We start from the raw sequence: 21612 nt of genomic DNA, 5'->3' as shown, positions 1-21612 counted from the left end.
CTCCCTAGTTGTGGGTCAAGACGAAGGCTCTCATTTCTCCACCATTATAAATCTCAACCCTCTGAAACCATAAGTCCAATTAAGTACTGTTTTTATAAATCTCCTTGGCTATGGTATCTCATCACAACAATAGAAAAATAACTTCCTTAATAAATGTTTTATTGCTGAGAAGAGACACCATGACCACGCAAGTATTGAAAGAAAGAATTTAATTGGAGCTTGCTTACAGTTTCAGAGGTTTAGTCCATTGTCATCATGGTGGGAACATGGTGGCATGCAGAAAGACATGGAGCTGGAACTAATAGTTCTACATCAGGATCCACAGGCAGCAGGAAGAGTAAGAGACACTGGGCTTTTAAAACCTCAAAGACCATCCCCAGTGGCATACATCTTCCAACAAGGCCACATCTCCTATTCCTTCTCAAATAGTACTACTCCCTGTTGACCAAACATTCAAATATATGAGCTTATGGTGACCATTCTTTTTTTTTTTTCCTGAATACAATGCTCCTTAACTCTATTAAGTAACAGCAAAATGGCACAAGTCAGCGGTGCAACAATGAGCCAGAATTCTTGCACTACAGCATAGCCTAGAATAGGAGAAATTTCCATCCATATATTTAAATACAGTGCTATATGGTGGTCTTTCTTATTCAAATCACCACAGTAACTAATGCATTTCAGGAGTTATTCCTCAGGTATTGTCTCCTTTTATTTGAGATAAGACCTCTCACTGGCCTGGCAGTTTCTGGGATACATTTCCACCCAGAGAGCCTTCTCATCCCCAGTGCTGAAATGATCCCACCATATCCAGCTTTTTTTTTTTTTTTTGCCACCAAGTCTGTCCCTGGGAATCAAACCAAGGTCCTGGAGCTTAGAAGGCAAGCATTTTGCTGAATGAGTTAGTCTCCTTGGTTCCTATAATCAGCTCTGAAATTTGTTTCTATTTATGGTATAAGTTGTGAATCCAATTATGTTATTTTTTTTTACATCAAAAGACAATCAGTGCAGACCTGTTCTAAATCTTCCCACAGCTTCTCTCTGCTTCCAGAGTCACAAGGTGATTCTTTGCCATTTAATTTTCACCATTGCTCTGATTTCTGCCCATCTTCTAGTTTTTTATTTTTTTATTCTATTTTCACAGTTCCTTTGAGATTCCAAACACACCAGCCTCTTTTTTCTCCCAGGCTTCTTTTGTTTCTATCTGTTCTTTCAGTGTTCTGCTGCTTCTCTTTTAGGGAGCTATCGCATGTAATTTGAGGATCCCCTTAACCATCTGAAAGGACAAACACCATTCTTTCTGTCCCTGGTGAGCTAGCTTTGATTTTGCTCATTTAACTTAGGATCTGAAATATGACAAATCACCCTTATTTCCCCATTAGGACATGGGCATTGTTGAACAGAACTGTCTTCTATTTGTATACAGGTTATATTTGCTGACAAGGAAATGCATACAGATAATTTTTTTCTTTAAAAGAATGACAATATGGGCAGCTTGTGTTCTCCTCTTAGGTGGCAGTATTCTACTTCCATTTTCTAAACGTTTAGTGTGCTGTATCTCGGGATTTCCAGGCCACCCCTGGTTCAGTATCTGGAACTACATCTGGAAAACAGTAGGGCCTTCATATTGACCTTACCGAGTTGTCTATCCTCCCTCTCTCCTGACATAAGCAGTCTTGCTTTTTGGAGAATTACGGTGACACTGAGGAAAGCTGTCTGGAGTATTCTAGAGAGCCATAGGATGGGGCTGGACTACAGAGGGAGACATTGAGGACCCGGCAGGAGGGCCCAGCACTGGCTGGTGTTGAAAGCATGGGAAGACCTAGGTTTAGCTGGCTTGGAGTCCTGGCATTGGCATCAGCAGTGCTCCTTCCACACCTGGATCGCTCTTCTTCTGGCTTACCCCCTGGTCTCACATTAACTCTAACCTGCTCACAGAGGTTTTTGAACACCATATCTACTGTGGGGATGGGATATGGAAACCCTGGGTATTTAAACACAAGTATTTAAAGGTAGGCTCCAAGGCCATGAGGATATGTGCTCCAGTGAGCCGCTAGCCTTTGGGTGGCAGCTTCATTGCCATGCAGCCTAGATGAATCAGTTAAGTGGCTTTTCTGAGGTTTCTTCTGTTTTTCTTCTTTGCTTTTCCTACTTGGATATTGTGAAGATTTACTATTTCTTTTCTCTCCTTGGGCCCGAGCATGGACAAGCTGTCTTCTTGGATCTCTTATCTGTGTGCCAGTTCTATCAGGTAGCCAGGCAGCTTATTTCTGTCAGATGCTCATCCCTTCCCACTTCACTGGCATTTTTGGGGGCTCGTCTAACTTGGGGAACATCTCTGCCTTGGTTCCCTGTCATTTCTTCAGAGATTGCAGCCACTGAGCAGCTTTTAGGAGGGGAATATCCCAAGTGCAAAATCCCAAGGCTTCATAGACAGTTCAAGCCAGGCTCACTGAACCGTGGAGGACAGAAACGTGGGAGAATTTGAGACAGCTCAAACACCAATTTAGCACTTTTGGAGTGCAATAAAAGTGCAGTATATGTTATTGGGGAAACTTCAATCTAAAATGTGTCCCAAAGGGCTAATGGGACAGCTGAGAAAGATGATTCTGCTCCAGAATGACATTTTGAGGTGACATTGGGACATACAGATGGAGATGTCTTGGGGACAGATGTGACACCTGGTCCACAGTTGGCTGCACACAACCTGAAGTCCAACCTTAAGATGCTGATTAATAATCCTCCAGGATGAACAAAGAAATCACAAGGATGAGCCTGTGCTCACCCAGGTCTGAATAAATGCAGAATCAGAGCCGATCATATGTGCAGATGTCAAGTACATCAGTGAATTTTAAAAATCAGTGTTTTAAAAAATGGCAGTATGAATGGAATGTGTTCCACTGACTTTAATTAGGTGTCAGAATTCTTTTTCCCTTTGCTAAATGGCTACTCTGTGTGGGGATTGGCAGGCCACTTCTGGTGGATTTGCAGTCTGCCCTGTCCCCTAGGTGACAAAACTCACATTAAATTGCAGAGCTTGAGACTCCAGTTCCCCGGGAGGTCCAGGTAGGTTCTGGAAGTTGAGGATTAAAAAACAGCGCTCCCTAGCTCTGAGCTTTCACAGGTAGAATGGCCTTGGGCTTACAGGGTTAAGGAAACCCTCACTGTTTCACCTTTTGGTCCTGGGGCCAGTTTTGATCAGCAAAGGACATTTAGGCATTCAAAGTTACACACTGAGTGAAGCCCCAGGCTCTAAGTCTTCCTTCTTCAGACAAGCTATGTTTCTTCTTGGCCTGGGGCATATCTTCACAGGCCCAGGTGGACAATGCCACTTTAAATTGCCCAGGCTTTCTGTGAAGTCTATTAGCAATTGCAAAACACAGGTGCTAAGCTCACTATCCTCATTTATTCCCCAAGATAAAAGTCTCACTGGGCTCTACCCTCTATTCCTGGAGTCAGCTGGAGCTGGACTGCTTTTCCTGTAGAAATCTCTTTGCTCTGATCATCAGGCACAGTTATGGTGCCTGGTGGCAGTTGATGGCTAGCATCCTCACATCTGGTATGTACTAAGAGCATATAAAATAGCCATTTTTGAGCTTTCCAAATATCAAATGAATTTTCACAAGCTTTTATACAAAACTGACCTTTATTACAATTTAAAAAAGAACAAAGACAAGTTGATAAGTGCCTTTAATTACAACGTACCTGTTATTTACAAGTAATTATACTTTTAATATACAACTTGAATAAGGTTTATTACATGTAAACTAGAAGACATCACAAGTTAAACTCCAGCCTTTATGACTATTCAGAATTGACATATTACCATCAGAGACAGAAAACAAACACCCGTGTCAGTTCCTTAGGTACCATTACTGAATGAAAACTTGGGATCTGGCCGTAGAAGAGGAGTAGAAATATGCCTTGGACTGAAACATGACAAAAGTATTGCTATTATCTAATTCTAAATACGATTAACTGGATCATTAAAAACAATGCAACCTTAATTTCTGTAGCACCTTTCAAGGAGGTCAAAGCATTCACACTCATCTATATCATCTTGTCCTCAAAGCATCCCTATGAGGTAGGCAATGGTTGATTATCATTATCCCCATTTTGTAATATGGAGAAACTGAGGCACAGAGAAGTTCAATCATTTGCTTGAGGTCACATAGTCAAGTTGATGATGGAACAGGGACCACAGCCCTGTGCTCTTGTCTCCAAAACCAATAATTCTCTTTAGACTAAACTGGAGGATTTAATGAAACACATTAATTCACTTTTCCAAGACATTTTAAAAATGTGCTCCACCATACAAATTGTTGAAACACTATAGGCAAGAACAAACACCCTGGGGTGATGGCAGACCGATGCAATATTCTGCTAGAAAGGCTATGGGAATTTTGTTCTTCTTTTATCCTAGGAGTTGATCTTCCTAGTTGAAACAGAGTCTTCAGAAAAAATATACTTGAAAGGCTGCTTCTCCTGGCTTACAGAATACATCTTTCATGACCACACTACATTCTCCACGAACTTGGCTTACTCTTGAGTTACAAAGAAAATATCTAAAGAACAAGCTTAATACTTGACTTAATTGTCCTCATTTATACACATTTACTGTTTACACTTTAAGACAGGGGTTCTCAACCTATGCAACCCCAAAAGGGTCATATACCAGATATTCTGCATATCAGATATTTATATTACAATTCATAATAGTAGCAAAGTCAGTTATGAAGTGGCAACGAAATACTTTTATGGTTTGGGGTCACCACAACATGAGGAACTACATTAAAGGGTCACAGCATCAGGAGGGTTGGGAACCACTGTCTTAAGAGACTCCAAGCTGGGAGTACACTTTTGAGAGATGAACAGAATTAGGAAGCTACTCACAATACTTCATTTAAATGTTATTTTTTTGTCTCCCTTCAGATACATGGATTGGAGCCCCGGACTCAACACTGCAGGCATTTCACATAGCATCTTCACTAGCTAGGAATTGATATTCTAGACCAGCTTCAGGAAGAGAGAGAGCAACCGAAGCCTGCGTTACAAAAGAAGTTGAAAGGCCTCAGTAATGAGGAATTTTATGTCAGGTTCACAGAAAACATCGAGGAGTGTCAGGAATGTACAAAGTCGGCTTCCAGGTCAGTGTGTGACCTTTGCTTGGAGGCCTGAAAAGCAGGGAATTAGAGGTGGTCACTCCAGAGTCAGTGGTTCCACCATGGCTGGTGATTGGTGCTGGGAGAGGTGGGGTATCCTGCAGATCTGGCACAGAGAGAATAGCTGGGGAGACATCCATGGGTGGGGAAGAGGTCCTCAAGTACATGGACAGATGAACAGAAAGACATCTGTACAGGAGCAAGCAAAGTGAGGTGCAAAGAGACACAACTTCACACGCTGGGGCTCCCGCCCCCTTAAGACCATTGGAATCCGTGAAGAACTGTAAGATTTTGAGGCAGTATGGATAGTTTTGGACATAAAACCAAGGTTTAAGCATTTTCACTTTGGAAAAACAACTCTTTACTCCTTTCATGAATTGGATGATCAAACAGTTATAGAGATCCACAGACAGCTATAGTGACGGATCTCTGTCTTGAATTATTTTGTACTGTACTTGAGTAAGAGGAGTACCTTTGAACTGGTTCAGAACCTAAGAGACATGTTAATTTCAACCACCCTTATGATGGAAAGTGCTTGAATGAGAAATAAAAACCCTACTTATGATAGTATATTTATCAGGTTGGATTTCAAACACCCCCAGAAAACATAAGGCATGTAAATGCAACATGATTGTTGAACAGGTGACAACACCATATTTTCCTATCCCAGGTTAGCATAGAAGTCTGATGAGGGGCAGTCACCAACCTTTATAACACATATAAGGTGACTAAAAATAACCAGAATACTTTATTTAGAAACAGGGACTTACCCTGTAGCCCAGGTTGGCCTTGAACTCAAGGTCTTTCTGCCCACTCTCCCAAATTATAGGATTACAGGCATGAGTTACTATGCCCAGCTCCTATATCTTAAAACAAAACCTACAGAATATCAGTGACAATCCTTAGGAAAAGTACATATTAGAATAAATGAATACTAAGTGGAATGATCTTTAATATTACATTTTAAACAAGATTGTACTTCCAATTTCACCTGATATTAAGATCTGAACAAATATTTCTCAGTTAAGTTTAAAAAAAACTTGAAAAAAAACAATAAAACACAAATATTTAGAGATAAAATGTAAAAAACAAAAGTAAAAAAGGCTTGAAAATGAGCAAAAATAGGATTTAAAAAACCATGCAGATGTTCTTTCTCTTCTGGACCATGATTTTTAACATTTTTTCCTAATTCCAGATAAAAATGATAATTTTCCTGTGTTCTGTGCTGATTTCATAATGTGAAGTCCTTGCAGTAGTGTTTTCAGCTTGCTTGATGCCCTGTCAGGAATAATGCCCTGAGGAACAGACACAGGTCCCAGAAAGGAGGGAGGATGCAGATACTAATAAATAAACCCACTTTGGTTGGTCCACACATGTTCCTATTGTCACATTGGCCACTCAATAACACCAACCATTACACTTTCAATGTCCCCTTGGCACGGGATAATAGACCTGTCAGGGTTTCCAGGAAACAACCCTCAATACAGACTGGGACTCCAGCAGCCAGCTCTAAGCTGTCTGTGTGCCAGAGACCAACACTTTAGAAGAATGGTACCCTATATCACAGGGATTCCTATCCTCCATCGCAAGGAGCACTGGGATCAGTGTCATTTACCCATTGACAAAATCCTGCTTCAGTCTGGAATCAGCCACTGCACTGTCACAAGACAGGCTTTGTACATACATTTTCCATTATCCACTGGTCCTGCTGCAAGTGCTTAAGTTTTAACAAGGAATAAAACAGACCCCCGCCCTCCCCATGTGATAACTGGCCTCAGTTACCTGGGAGGTCACCTTGCCTGCCAGCCAGGCTCGGGGTTCCTCTTTTGTTGCTTTTGGCTTTCTCTCTTCCTTGACATACACTGAGTAGTGCACCTGTTTCCATTCCTTTTCTCAGACTGAATATGCACCGAGTCTCAAGTATAACAAAGGCATCTTCAGACAGCATTGTTTTTCAACTGGGAGAATTATGAACACAATTTAAAATCTGAATGTATTCATTGAGAAAACTAAATGAAAGCAGCCCAGGAAGGCATCCCATAATTACCAAATGAAACTGATGGAGAATGGCTTAATTCTGCTGTTATGACACAAGCTCATCACACTAGTGGGATAAACTCTCCAGATATGTGATAGAGCACATCCTAATTAGTGTCAGGGCTGTGCCAGCAACACACAAGACATACATATGTACATACATACACACGTATACATATAGTTTATCACATGTGAAGACAGGGAATGTTCTAATCATACAGGTGAAAATCAAGTAAGAGCAGCACCCTGGCATGCTGGGTGAGATTTTAGTTATGTGTTGATGGCCTATTGCTATTTAGCATTTAATTAGAATTTACTGTGGGAGAATCCAATTCTGTTGAATTTACTGTAGAACAATCATGAAACTTTTTCTCACAAAGATTATTGGTATTATTTAGAAGTTTTACAGACTTAATGGTATGATTTAGATAAGGTTAAGTCAAAACTATGCAGCCAACATATTTATAAAAATGACTTTCATTTAGAATTTCTTGAACATTTCACGGAAGACAGTCTATGCTTTTCTCATGATTTACATTTGGGAAGTATGTAAAGGAGCATTAAATGCTTTCAGACTTTTAAAGGTATTTAAGGAAAAGGAAACAACTACTTCTAATCTAGATAGAATTATAATTCTGACTTAAAGAGAAAAGCCTTATGATTTATTGTTCTCTTTGTGGATAGTTTCACACGAGCTGGGTATGAGGCACACTGCAGATGCCAGGTGATTTATTTTTCTCTTTGTGGATAATTCCACATGGGCTGGATATGACTGGATGCACACTGTGGATGCCAGCGGTGAATGTTTCTGTATACGGTGCAGTCTGCTTTGATTATTCCTTTCATACATTTAAACTCTGTCACATTTAGGTTAAGACTTTAAAACAAACCACAGGCTCTGTCCAGCTCAGACAGGAACATAGATTTTGAACCAAGTAAATGAGTAAAAAGTTATAACAAAATGAAATAAAATGAAAGAACCCTGGATAATCAAGTTAAACAATGACAACACACCAATATACAATAATTATGTACCTGAAGCTCAGCTGAGCAAGCTGTTTTCCTTCCCCGCTCCTCCTCCAGTCCTCACAAGCTATTGCTTATTCTTCTGGAATTTGTGTCGGAGGGCCTTCCAGTTCCTTGTAAAGTACTCAAGATATCATCTGTCACAACTTGTTCACTGGTTCTCAAGCCAGGAGAGCGATTTCAGTGCATATTTTATGACTATGCTGCATACTATATTTGAAAACTCTGGGGACATTTTGACAACAAGGTTTCAAAACGACATGATTATTTATAATGAACTTGTCTCTAAAGAGTTTTATACTCCTGCACTCATCCCAGCTTCCCTGCTAAGTTAAAACTTTTTATAAAACACAATCAAACTTCGGAGGTGTTAGGTGCCCGTGAAGAATGGCACTGTGGCAAGCACAAGGCTGGGAGTGCTGTGTCATGGGTAGCACCATGTGCTAAAGGGACCCCTGTGACCTGGGTCAAACTCATTAATACATAGTGGTGGAAGTCAGTGTTTGCAGAAGATCCTTGCCCTCTGCTGCTCCTGGGGCCAGGGGTACCCTGCTTGTCACCTTCTGATCGGCAGTGGTTATGCTTATCCATGTGGCATCTTCATGGGTGGACTGGGCTGATTGACACCACCTAAGAGAGTTGAGTTTACAGTTCCACAAGCATGGTACACAGCAGAGACAAAAAACAGTTCGTGAATAACAGGGATGGAAACACAGGCCACAGCTGACCGGTCACTTCATCTTCTCAGTCACACTCTTTGTCACAAGGAGGGAAAACAGCATGATTATTAAGTCATTAGAATCAGATGTCACGGCAGGAGGGGGAACGGCCTCTCTTTGTCTGAATCAGTGAAAAGTGAACATGCTTTCCAATGTTGGCCTTGGAAGATCTAGAGAGATGATTAAATTCAAACCAGACTGAATTTGTAATCTGAGCTACTTCAGACTTTTGTTATATGAAAGAAAAAAGTCTAGCAGGCAATTTGTATTGGCAAGTACTGATGTCTTAAAGATGCCAATGGACTTTAATGCAAGTCTGCTACTTTCAGGGAGTTCAAAATTCCTAAGTCAGATTTTGTTCTGTTTTCAACACTATTTCAGTAGTGTCCATCACAACCGTTGACATGATTATTTTATGCCTACTGCATTTTTGCCACCAGCAGTCTGAGAGTTTGGGATCTTGAGCTCCCAAATACCTTTTTGAGAGCTGAGTCTTTACAAATCTTCAATGTTACATTACTTGTTAGAGAAAAGAAAAGAAAAAAAATCACTCAAAATTATCTAGCTTATGTGCTTTATGGTGTCTTTTCAAATTGAGAGTATAAATCATTGTACATAAAATCAAAATAGTTAATATATATTTTCTGGCATTTTCTAGAAATTAGGCATGAAACATAAAACATCTTATAAATTTATATAATAAAATAAATGTTTACATTTTACTCTTAGATTACCATCAGATAACAGGAAAGTCACACATGTGGGCAGCAGAGATCACTGGAAACACAAATTAATGTCCGCAGCCCTTTGGGGATAGACACCACAGCTGCCATCCACACATGTGGCCCAGGTCCCAACTTAAACATTAAGGCTCTGGAAGGAAGAGCGCTGGGTTTAAACAACTTCAGAAGTACCATAGTAGTCACTGGGAATGCAAAACAGCTTTGACAAATGTCTGAATACTGTGGGGGGGAAGATTTTGAACAGAAAAATATAAAAAGTGTCTAAAGTACCTTGTGAAAAGACTGCCATGTCAAAATAGGAGCAAAGACCCCAGAGACACCCCACCCCAAACATAGTAGCCTGCACTGTGCACATTCCCAGGGACCAACACAGCTGGTCTGGGAAGGGGGTGGTCTAATGGGAACCAGTGCCTGTTTCTCACCATCATAATATCTAGCTGAAGACTAGCGCCAAGCCTGTGGGAGACAGTCCTTAGAATGAACCACAGACATGGGGAGGTCTCACATGGTGAAATGCCAGGTATTTTAGCACTAGTAGCAGACAAAGAAAAGGAGAGTGAGGAAGAAAACCCTGGCTGGTCCACACCAAAATTCCAGGCAGATGGAATTTCAGCATTGGTGGGTGGAGCTTCCCCTCACAGCCTGCCTTCCTTGTGGCATGTGGTGGTCACATGCACCAGAGGTTTCTTGTGAGCATGAGGTCCTGCCATGACAAGTGAGTCTGTACCTTACTGTTTCAGAAACTGGGGAACAGATGTGAACCTGTACTTGACTTCAGTTAACTGAAGCAGCCTGAGATGGATGTCTTCTTATCCCAGGCAGAGCTGTCCCCTGCTGTGCAAGGCTCTTGGGGACTACTTTCTGGGATTCTAGAGCCTGGTGATATCTCTGCATTGCTGCAAGTCCCCAATGCTCTCGTAGTCATTCTCCTTGGGGACAAGGTGGCCATTGGTCTCCAGAGGGACCTTCTCTTCCTCTCTGTTTAGAGTCTGTATGGCCTCATAGTCAGGCTCGGGTTCCTCGCTGGACCTCCTTGCTGGCGGGAGTGTGCTGATGCTGTTGGGAGATTTGTCGAAGTCTTTCACAGTGGCATAGAGGTCATTACAGGAAGAGGGTGACCTCTGAGGGGGTCCCTGCATGGAGGGGCAGGCAAACTCTGGTCCTTTCGGAGATTGTCCAGGTTTGTGTGCTGACTGTCCGGGTTTATTCACTGAGGAATACATCGCTGAGATCTAGGGGACAATGAGAAATGAACATGCCACCTGCGGGCTGATTCCTTCCTCCTCTTCTTGGTGATAGGCTACGAACTTGGCACTCATGAACACTCCCTGCCCCAGAGTTACTGATGACAAAGATGTCATCAATTATGTCATCCATGTCTAATATTTTACTAGAGAATAATCAAACTATCTTCTTTTCTAGAGATCACTCATATTTGATTAACTCTATAAACCCAGTTTTGTGGGTTTCTCACGGGACCAGATAGAGCTACTGTGGCTAGTAGAAAGCTGACTAGAGGGAGGCCAAGGACTCACAAGGGACTTGGTAGAAGGGGGGTGCATGGGCTGGTGAGGGGTGCTCCAGAGATGGAGGCGTGAGAATGAGAAGGCTACCTCGCAGCACCTGGGATAGGGAGGCAACCAGAATCAAAGATGACTCCTAGGTTTTGCCTTGTGTAGCTGGGGAGAGAGATAGATGAAAGTTTCCCTTCCTTAGGAAAAGGAACTTGCAGGGGCCTTCATCTTCCAGCACTGCACTCAAGAGCTCTCTGCCTATGTGTGTGGTCTTCACGAGGACAAAGTTCCCACACTGGGCATTCCACTCCAGCAGTGTACAGCTAGAGTAGGGACGGTGTCTGGCGCTCTGTCTGAACCTAGTTCCATGTGTGTCATAATCGTGGCTTCTACATTTGGAAGGCACTACTAAAAGTCTCCTCAATTTTTATCCTGGTTCTTGGAAAATCACCATCTGTTTTCACTGGTTGCTTCAAGTCATGTTATCTTAGCCTGATTAATCTTTCCTGAAGCAACCAGCATCCAACATTCCTCATGGACATTTTCCCCATCTTTCAGGTAGAATCAAATTCCCTCCTCCTACTCATCCCAACACCGATTTCCTTCAAGGGTGGACCCTCAGCTGTTGACTAAAACTCACTTTCCCCTTTCTGACCCTAGTTCTTCCTCCTCTTCATGTCTGTACAACCCTTCCTCCTACCTAGTGTCCTTCACTCTGCAAAACCTACTCCTGCACGTGACACTGGATTGTATAAGAAAGCACGCTATGAGGAGCAAGTCAGTACATTACCCCATGGCCCCAGCTTCAGTTTCTGCCTATAAGTTTCTGCCCTAACTTCCTTCAGTGATGGAGTATGACCTGAGACTTGTAAGCTGAAACAGACCCTTTCCTCCCCAAATTGCTTGTGGTTACAGTGTTTTAGCACAGAAATAGAAGCCCTAACTAAGACAACACTCCATGAGAGTGTGAGTGTGTGTGTGTGTGTGTGTGTGTGACAAATATCTATATCTATATCTATATATCTATATCTATAACTATATCTCTATCTATCTATCTATCTATCTATCTATCTATCTATCTATCTATCTATATATAGAGAGAGATCTCATGAGGCTGGCCTTGAATTCCTGATCTTCTTGCTTCTACCTCCCATAAGCCATGATTGTAGCTATCTGCAACCACATTGGATTTATGGTGTCTAGGGTTATAGACTAAAGTTCCTTTATTAATAAGTTTTATTTAAAAAAAGTTTGCAAGCAAGTGCATGTGTGAGTGCAGGTGCTGTGGCTGCTCTCAGAGGTACTGGGAGGCACTGGATCCCTTGGAGCTGTTGAGACAGGTGGGTGTGAGCTGCCCAGAGTGGGTTGTGGTAACTGAACTCCTAGGCAAGAGCAGTACATGCTCTTAGCTGCCAAACCATCTCTCCACCCCGCTGATGTCTTTATTTTTAAAAGGCGGGTTTTTTTTGTTTTTGTTTTTGTTTTTTTTTTGTTTTGGTAAAGAATTGAAACTTACCTCCTCTTCTGTAAGAGTTGGGTCTTCTTCCCGAGACTTGTATGACAAGGAACTAAATCTCTGTCAAAAAAAAAAATGCAAATCAAAGTAAAGCAGTTTGAAGCCGATGGTTTAACCTTTCTTCTACACATATACATCCATGTCTATACCAATGTGTTCGGGTGATCTCTACAGACCACAGGCAATTATGTATCTCTTACATCAGCTGTTGGCACACTAAAGGCTACCCAGCCACATTGCTGCTATACAGAGGTCTTCTAATAGTTCTATGTACAGGTGGAAATAAGCCAGTGATTTTAAAAACCATCTCATTTTGGTTCCTAATCATCACTGAGGAAGGGCTGACAGTAGTGGGGGAGGGTGATAGTAAAGCTGGCCCTTCTATACAACATGCCAGCATGTCACATCTGAGAACCTGCTGGTATCTGGTGTCACCAGGAAAAACACCCACAGATCTCACAACCTCCTCTCCTGCCTGTTTCTCAATGATTTTCACTCCTGGTTCTTCTGTGACTTTGGCTCTGGCTTATTAACTAATTCTAATATACTTCTTATTTCAATTCTTGATTCCAACAAAAGTCATACCCATCCCAACCCTCTCTTTCCCACACTGACAGTCTACTTCACCATCCCCAGTGTCTCTTCACCACACCAGGCCTTTAGTTACCTGGGCCCTCTCTGTCCTCCACCACCCCAGCTCCTAGAAACCCCTTCAGACCAGCATTTGTCATTCAAACTCTTCTTTTTAATACCGATTCCAGTGATTCATCAACACTTAGTTGTGATGCAACTGTCTATTCCACTGCCCCTCTGGTATCTCTCCTTCCTGCTTCACCAAGTATTACTCTATCTGTAGTCAGTCATCATAACAACTAGGGAAGCTCAGGTCCCTTCCCTGCTGCTGAGACAATGGCTGGGCCCTCAGAGTGGCTCTGTGTCTTAGGCCACATCATGAAGACATCCCGCATTTGCTCTTCTTTACAGGCCCATTGACTTGGTATCGTCTCCTCTTCCTCCAAAGACTCAACATGTCCCCACCTGCCCACCACAGCACCATCTCAGTCACTGAAGGATGGCCTTGCTTCTGGATTCTCTGAGAAAACTCAAAGATGCAAATATATTTCTCTGAACTCTACCCTGCCCCAGCAGCCCTGGTGGCCTTCTGTCCCCTCCTGGCTGCCATACATGAACTTGCTTGACATGTCTTGCTCCCAGTCGTCCCTCCTGCACACTGGATCCTGTACACACTGCATGTGAGTGCTATTCTGCCTCTCTCCTATTCTGTCTCCTTCACCAGATTTTCTCCCTTGGTGGGGCTAATCCATCTATACATAAGCACACTAGACACTAAAACAGAACAAACAAGGGTACTGCCAGTTCCATCCTTCTCTCACTGCCATACAGCAAAGCCTTGGGTAACTTTCCTCTTTGAAGCCACTTCATCTGAGTTTGCACCTTCACTGGTCTGAGGAACTATTCATCTTGGTCCCAAATGATGGCCACATCAGAATGATGACTATTCTATGTCAACTCAGGTGTCCCCTTCCTTCCCAGATACTTCTTCTACCCAGTCTCTAGTAACTCCTGTCCTCTTCACTGTTTTTTGTTCGTATTTTGGTTTCTCCTGCTGCCCCCCAACCCCTAGATCCCTGTTCTTGGGACTCTCCTGGCCCTAGTACACACTCATCCAATCCCATGTTTTTAAACAGTTTTGCTGCTCGTTCTAAAACTGTGTGACTCCAGTGCCAGCCTTCCCTCTTAGCCCATGCATATCCCCAGCTGCCCTAAGGTGTGTCAGCATTGGGGACAGTCCTGATCTCTAGCGACACATTATTAAAATGCAGAGGGCTGAGGCCTGCCCCAGCTCACATCCCCCTGGGATACTCTATCTTGATTCATATGGTTCCTTGTGCCCACTGACTGTGCCAGCCCTCACTCAGCCCTTGGCTAATCACTTCTGCTGCCTCTGTCCTACTTGGCTCTACTTATTAGAGTGGGGGAAAGCTTACAAAGCATAGATAGCACTGTTGTGTTCTGCTGGTTTCATGCAGACAATAAACCCAGGCCATAAGTTCCCACCCAGGTACCTGTCTGCATACTGCACTCGTCTTCACCCATCTCTGCTCACTACCCCAGCTCTCCATGCACACACCAGCCACTGATCTAGCTTAGGGGCTTCCTAGAGATCAACAGGTGCCGGAAGAGCACCTGTACAGCTTTCTCAGTCACTCCCTAACTCTGCTAAAGATTAACTTCACATTGAGACAGAAGCTAACAACTCTCTCCCCACCCCACTCACTCCCAATCTTATTTTTTTTCCCTTTAATCTGTATCTATCTTTCTCATTTAAGCATATATTCCACATGACCTGGGATTTTCATTCATTTATGTTTTGTTCACTGGAGAATAACATCTAGGAGACCATATGGCAGGTAGTAGATACTCCATAAAAAATCTTTTTTGAATATTAAACATTTGAAGTTCGTAATTCACTTAAAATTGGGATTATTTACATGGGAGAGGATTACTCACTCTACGATGTGAAGGATATTTGATCTTAGATGTGGATTTCCAGTTTTTAATGTGAAATCTGGAGACCTGCTTGTTAACAATAGAAAACCAACCCTTTTGTCTTCCAAATGTTTACTAAGAAGAAGCTTTAGCTAGTGTAGGCAGTGTAAGCTTACCTTGGCTTCCTTGTCTTTGGTTATGTGAAGGGTGGAAGCTTTAGACTGTACTGCAGTTTACGAACATGTTTGTAAATACTTTCAAGGTGCTTACAACAACTCATTTCAAGATAGCATAAAAAGTTGGAACAAATTCAGATTAGTGCAAAGAATGACTTCATACTATAACCAGTGTAGCCATAGAGGGGTGACCATCAGCAGTCCTCCTTGCAAAGGGTGGGAGGTAAAGCTAGGACTGGAAGATAATTTGGCATTTTTTTCTGTGTAGATAATAGGAATCTACAGTAGCTGACAGACAGAAGCAGAACAGGCCCACTTAAATGGTGAGGACATCCAGTGTGAGGCTCACCATGGCTCAGTTGCTGTGAGATACCCGCACCATCAGCACCACAAGCTGTGGACTGCTGATGGAATTTAGACCTCTGCTGACTGGACTTTTTAGAAATTACTTAAAAATATTGCATATACACTAGTGGAAAAGACATGTTAGTTGACTTGGAGGAAAATACACAATAAGTTGCAAGCAGGGACACCTGCCATCTGGACACCTGCCATCAGGACAGACACTGAACTCTAGGTTATGGGATTCAGAAAATTTCAAGGTTACCATGCTGCTCGAGGAAGCCACACACACAGAGGAGGGAAGCTGTGCAGCAAAGAATCCTGCCTACTTAGTTCTTAGTCTTCAAAATGAAGACAATAATATTGGTCTAATTACATATAATATAAATGTTGGGAACTACCCAAATGAGAAATTCAGAGAGAAATGTTTTGTAAACATCAATCTTCAGCAATCTAAGACTTAGAGGGTGAAAAGGCCAAGCACAGCTTACAGTAGCCCATGTCACTTCTCATCATTTCATGAACCTGCTAGTATTATATATATCTCCCAGGACCTGAGACCTTCTCATCAGGACAAAAGCCCACCTTGCTGTGTCCACTGGTCCCCTCTGGAGCTGGCTCTTCCACCTCGCTCTCTCCTTTCTCTGGAAGGTTTGCGTTCTCATCCAGAAGTTTAACCGGAACAGGTGGTGGGGCTTCCTCTTCCAGGTCACTGGAAGTTCCCAGAATGCTCTCCGCGTTCATGCTTTGGCGGCACTTTTTGTTCCTGTCCACAGAGGCATATTCCGCAAAGTCGGCTTTGCCCTCTGTGTGGGGCCGCTGAAGCTCCTTCAAGGCAGAAGTGGATTTGGACTTGCCATTCTGGCCTTTGTCCGTCACCTCCTTGATTTCCTTTACAGTTTCGTACAGGCAGTCCTCCACCATGTTCTCCTGGGAGGAGCTATCCTTGAGCACCTCGTAGGGCCCCTCCATGCCGGGCCCCGAGTCCGCCTCCACAACCCTGGCTGTGAGCATCGCGTCCACGGCATTCTCAGGGGGGATCCTGGGCAGCTCTCGGCTCTGGTGACTCTTGGGCTTTCCTGTGCTGTCCTGGGAGTCCAGAAGATCTGAAGCTGAGGTCTGAACTTCCTCATAATGCTGCATGCAGGTCAAGGTGCTGTCTTCTGAAAGAACTGAAGCGGGAGGGGGTGTTAGACAACCTCTTAATAACCAGCGCAGGGGACCACTATGTTAGACCATCAACCCCGTTTTCATCTGATGCTCAGCTGCAAACTGTGACGTCAATGCATATTCCTATTCCATTGCATTGAAAGGGAAGCTATCCATTGTACCTTTCCCAGTACAAGATTAATAAATGATGTGGGCTAGCTATACTTTGACTCATGGTTCATTTCATTACTTATTGTTACCCATATAGGCAGAGGGCTTGACAGTCCAGGTGGGGCCAACTGCTTAAAGAAGCTGAGGCAGGAAGACTGAATTCAAGACTAGGCTGGGTAACTTATCTCAAATAAAAGTAAAGGAGGCTGTGGCTGTAACACAGTGATAGTGCTTGTCTAGCACACATAAGGCCCTGGATTACACCCCCAGTACAGAAAACAGTTGACAACCCATGGGACTGCAAGATACTAACAATGGGGCATTGTTACCGTAGTCTAATTGGCCTCTGCCTCTATGGAGGGAGTAGGTGATCTTCCCACCCTGCCCCACTTCACAGGTCACTTTCCTTTGGCAGACATAACAGAAGTTGAGCATCAATGATGAACCTTTAGGCCAGGATCACAAAAGGCCAGACTGTGCCTTGTTTCCAGTGTGCCTCAGCTCACATCCTTGCCTCACATAAGAAGTCCAACCAGGATGTCCTTAGACTGCCTCTAAAATGGTAACCATGACCATGGCAGTAAGTCCTTATCACATGGATTCTGAGTGTTTGCTAGATGCCAGAGACGGTTAACAAGGTAGAGACCCGAGGTGAGCAGAACAGAATTCTCTCAGGGTGCTCAAATCACCAACAAGTTCTTACCCAAGTGGACCTCATTATAGGGAGATTAGAGACATTGGACCAGCTGGGAGGGTCTCCTAAGGCCCTGAACCTAACCAACAAAACAGAACCCCTAACACCACCAACAAACCAAGACAAGAAATACAACACGGTGGGGACCATGGGAACCTGAAGAATGTTAGATCCAGGGGGCTAAGAATTCATTGTTATGGGTGTATGTATGGTGTTCTGTCTGCATGTATGTTTGTGCATCATTTGCATGCCTAGTGTCCGTGGAGACGAGAAGAGGGAGGGCATCGGATCCCCTGGAACTGCAGTAATAGTCCGTGGTGAGCTGCCAGCCATGTGGGTGCTGGGAATCAAACTCAAGTCCTCTGGGAGAGCAGCAGTGCTCTTGACCACTGAGTCATCAACTCAGCCCTGAGATCTACCTGACTGGAAACCTAGTGTTCCACGGTGGCATCTCTGCAGAACTTACTGTCACCATTGCTGAGCACCCCATTCTGCTCACTGCTGGCCAGTGCATCTGTTGTCAGACTGGTTGCAGAGTGGCTGAACATCTCCTTGTCCGAAGGCTGAAAAATCCAAACACAATTTTGGGTAAGAATCTGCTGGGTACCCTAAAATCAAAGCAGCCAAAAGCAAATCCGAGAATCAATGGATTAAATTAGGTGAGTTATCCAGTTCCATAGACTTAGCCACACTCAGGTGTCAAGTGGGGACCATTTTCACCAATGGAGAACTGCTAAGCTTATTTCTGAAGATGCGGTTCTGGACTCTGAAGGGGCACTGGGACTCTTCCAGGGCTCCAGGCAGCACATCTCATTGGGGTTCCAAGTGGACTACAGGTACATGTGTTTCCTTAGCTCAAGGCAAAAGGAGACCACAAATTCTTGTGTGGGTCAGAACAGTCACTAACAGGGACCAACACCATCCTTGTAACACAGGTGTTGCCAAACAAACAGCAAAGTATCACTGCTGTATCTGGATAGAAGAACCTTAAATCTGGCCAGCCCAGTATTTAATGGCATGCATTTTTCTGAGTCTATTTCAGAGCTAGTCTCTGGCTTTAGGCGTTACTAAAATGATCATTTACTGGAAAATTGCTTTGCAAACCTTCCCTATCCTCAAAGACACATAGGCACTTGGGAAGAGAGTGTGTCTCTGGGATGATGGTGGTGTGTAGACAGTGCCAGGAACAACAGGACAGCTGTTGGAGGTGGAGGTGTCACAAGGGACATGCAGAAACAAACTGCTCCTTGAAGCACCTCTTCCAGCACTCAACTGTTCACACAGAGCAACCCAAATAGGCATATTCATAGCTTCTGCTGCCCAAGACACAGACTAGGTTCCAGGATATCACATGGGAAATTCTGATGTATTCTACACAGAAGTCTTGGGTAGTTGGCCTCACAAACTTTCTGACTCTGATGGGAAATCAAATAACTCACAGAAAATGGCCTTTGATGTGCAGCAATGTCCAAGTGTCTAGGAAGTCTGCTCTATTGGGCCAATGCAGCTCACATCTGCTACTGTATGATCTAGATGTTCATACTATAGAAACAGTGTCCTTAGGGCACAGGACTGGGGATCAAGGGAAGGCCTCCCATAGAACCTGTCATGGCCAAACTTCCATAATCCATGTCTCAACTACTATTTCACACCTTAGTTTCTATGAGAAACAAATCTGCAAACTGTGAATGATTTAGGAAATGCAGGAGCTAAGTGGGCAACAGTGTGAGTTCAGGCCTTGCTATCAGTGTAAGCATACATCCTTGTGACTGCACACTCTTGGAGACACAGCCGTGTTATGAACGTATGTGGAGGGGATCCTATGTAAAGAAGAAAATGAAGACTCAGCTTTCTTCCTCTGCTTACCCACTGCACTTCCCAAAGGCTGTTGACCTCAGTCAGAACAGCAGGGACAGATCAAGAATGATGGCATTCACATTGGTGCCTGCATCAGAGCAATTTGGAGGCTTGGTTCCATCCCTGGAACACTGGCTTCCTACCAGCTCCCAGGTGGTGCAATTAGTAATGGTCCAGCCTTAGCTTAGAAACCTCATTCTAGGAGGAAATGAGGGTAGAGGTACATGCCTCGTCTCAGCCACAACTCACTATCCACTGGCTGCGAGGAAAGTGGTTGGTGAAGAAAGACAGGGACCCATCCTTCTACTGTGTTCCCCCACCACACTAGTAACTATTGGGAGAGAATGGAGAAACTGGGAACAAAGAAGTGGGGACAACATAAGATGTGAAAATGGTGAGAAAAATCAGTCAAGGGATAGGAGATGCTGAGGGTCAGGACAGCTGTGATGGGTGAGGATAGTGATCTCACACAGAAGACAGAGTGCCCTGGGGTCTAGGAGCCAGGACAGGAATCCTGGCAGCTTCCTGCCTGCTTGGGCCAAGGCACATTGGGAAGTGGGAGTTCAGGTAGTCAGTGCCTCTTGCATGGGCTCTGAACATATCTGCTGGGTGCAAATAATGCTGGATCCCATGGAGTTTGATGCATATGTGATTCTTCTTGCTCTGAGCAGGAAGCAACTTCTCTCCTAGCACTGCCCTGGGGCTCAGGGGGTGGGGGTGGGGGTGGGGGTGGGGGACTCAACGTAGCCCTGTGGGTACAGCTGCTGAGGCTTCACTACCACCTAAGAGCACAACTTGAGTCAAAGGACAGACAAATGTGACACCCTCAGACAGATCCTCACGCAGGTGGGTGGATCCATGAGTCTATTGGGCCCACTGAGATTCCATCAAATGCCAAGGATTGGGAAGGCAGCAAGGCTAGACTCAGCTGGGGGCCCCAGGCCCCGGTGAATGGTTGTATTTCCTCCCAAATATATGTCAAAATCTTAGTCCCCGGTGCCGTAACTTTATCTGAAAACCGAGCCACTACAAATGACACTATTTAAGAATGAGGTTATATTAGAGTCAGGTGAGTTTTAGTCTCATATGTTTGGTGTCTTTTTGAAAGCAGGGGACTTGGCCCTAAGGACAGACATTCAGAGAGAGAAAGGTAACAGGAGGGATAAAGGGGAAGGCCGTGGGAAGGTGGAGGCAAGAAGCGGGTGTGAACTAAGGAACTGAGCTTGGGAACAGATCCAACTCTGGAAGAACCTAATGTAACAACACCAAGAATGTACACTCTAGACTGTACTGTACACTCTAGAGCAGAGAGACAGTAAATCTTATGTGAGTCATCTGCTTTGTTGGTGTGACAGCCCTTTCAGACCAGAGGGGACAGAAGACTTCCCTGCGGCAGTCTGGAGCCCTGTATTATCTTTCAGGCAGTCTGGTGACAGCCTTTACTTCAGAAGCCATTGTGAGCACTGGTGAAGCACACCGGCCCCGAGCCGTACATGTAGACTGAAGGAAGCCACTGTTCATTTCCATTTACTTCCACATGCCAGCTTCACTTGGGTCACAAGCCAGAAGCGACATGCCTGGATAGGTGTCAGTGGACAGCCAGCCAGCCAGCCATACCAAGGCTTACCACATTCATCAGGTTCTCGTGGTCCCCACCATGTTGCTTTGGCTTCTTCTCTCTGAAATGGAAAAGAAGACATCATTTGATGTCAGACATGTCCCTTAAAGTGAAGCAGACAACACGCTTCTCTAGACTAATGTCTATCTGGTGTTATGAATGAAGTTTATTTTGCTGAGAGAGAGGGAAAAGTCACACTGACAGCCAAGGCCAGGTCCCCTTCCTGCACACCCTTTCCCACTGAGCAGAGGATCAAGTTCACAGTGGGAGGACAGACACGGGCTGGAGTCAGGATCTGGCTGTGCCTAGAGTGCTCAGATGGCAGACAGTGCTTTTTTTCTTTAGCAAATCCTAACAATGATCTCATCTTCTCCATG

General features: G+C 44.0%; 1 protein-coding gene and 1 non-coding gene across 7 annotated transcripts in view; both read right to left on the bottom strand.

Moving 5' to 3' along the window:
- Positions 1-502: 502 nt before the first annotated feature.
- On the bottom strand, positions 503-634 carry LOC113833810. Its single transcript, XR_003481960.1, has one exon. It is a non-coding gene; the product is annotated as a small nucleolar RNA SNORA46 (small nucleolar RNA).
- A 2993-nt stretch (positions 635-3627) lies between these two features.
- The window catches only part of Pag1 (phosphoprotein membrane anchor with glycosphingolipid microdomains 1), a 134946-nt gene continuing 116961 nt past the window's right edge, over positions 3628-21612 (bottom strand). For 4 of the 6 annotated variants that reach the window (XM_027398768.2, XM_027398770.2, XM_035439992.1 and 1 more), the window contains 5 exons: positions 21245-21296; positions 18227-18323; positions 16332-16918; positions 12718-12777; positions 3628-10919 (listed from right to left, as the gene is read on the bottom strand). In XM_027398768.2, coding sequence (XP_027254569.1) covers positions 10557-10919; positions 12718-12777; positions 16332-16918; positions 18227-18323; positions 21245-21296 — 1159 coding nt within the window. In that variant the 3' untranslated portion in view covers positions 3628-10556. The remainder of the gene's footprint in view (positions 10920-12717; positions 12778-16331; positions 16919-18226; positions 18324-21244; positions 21297-21612) is intronic. The other 2 variants (XR_003481912.2, XR_003481911.2) reach the window with 2 other exon arrangements.

Source organism: Cricetulus griseus, chromosome 2 (genome assembly GCF_003668045.3).
Source record: "Cricetulus griseus strain 17A/GY chromosome 2, alternate assembly CriGri-PICRH-1.0, whole genome shotgun sequence".
NCBI classification, from domain to species: Eukaryota; Metazoa; Chordata; class Mammalia; order Rodentia; family Cricetidae; genus Cricetulus; species Cricetulus griseus.
The sequence above is the reverse complement of the archived record's forward strand: the minus strand, read 5'-3'. Positions and strand labels throughout refer to the sequence as shown.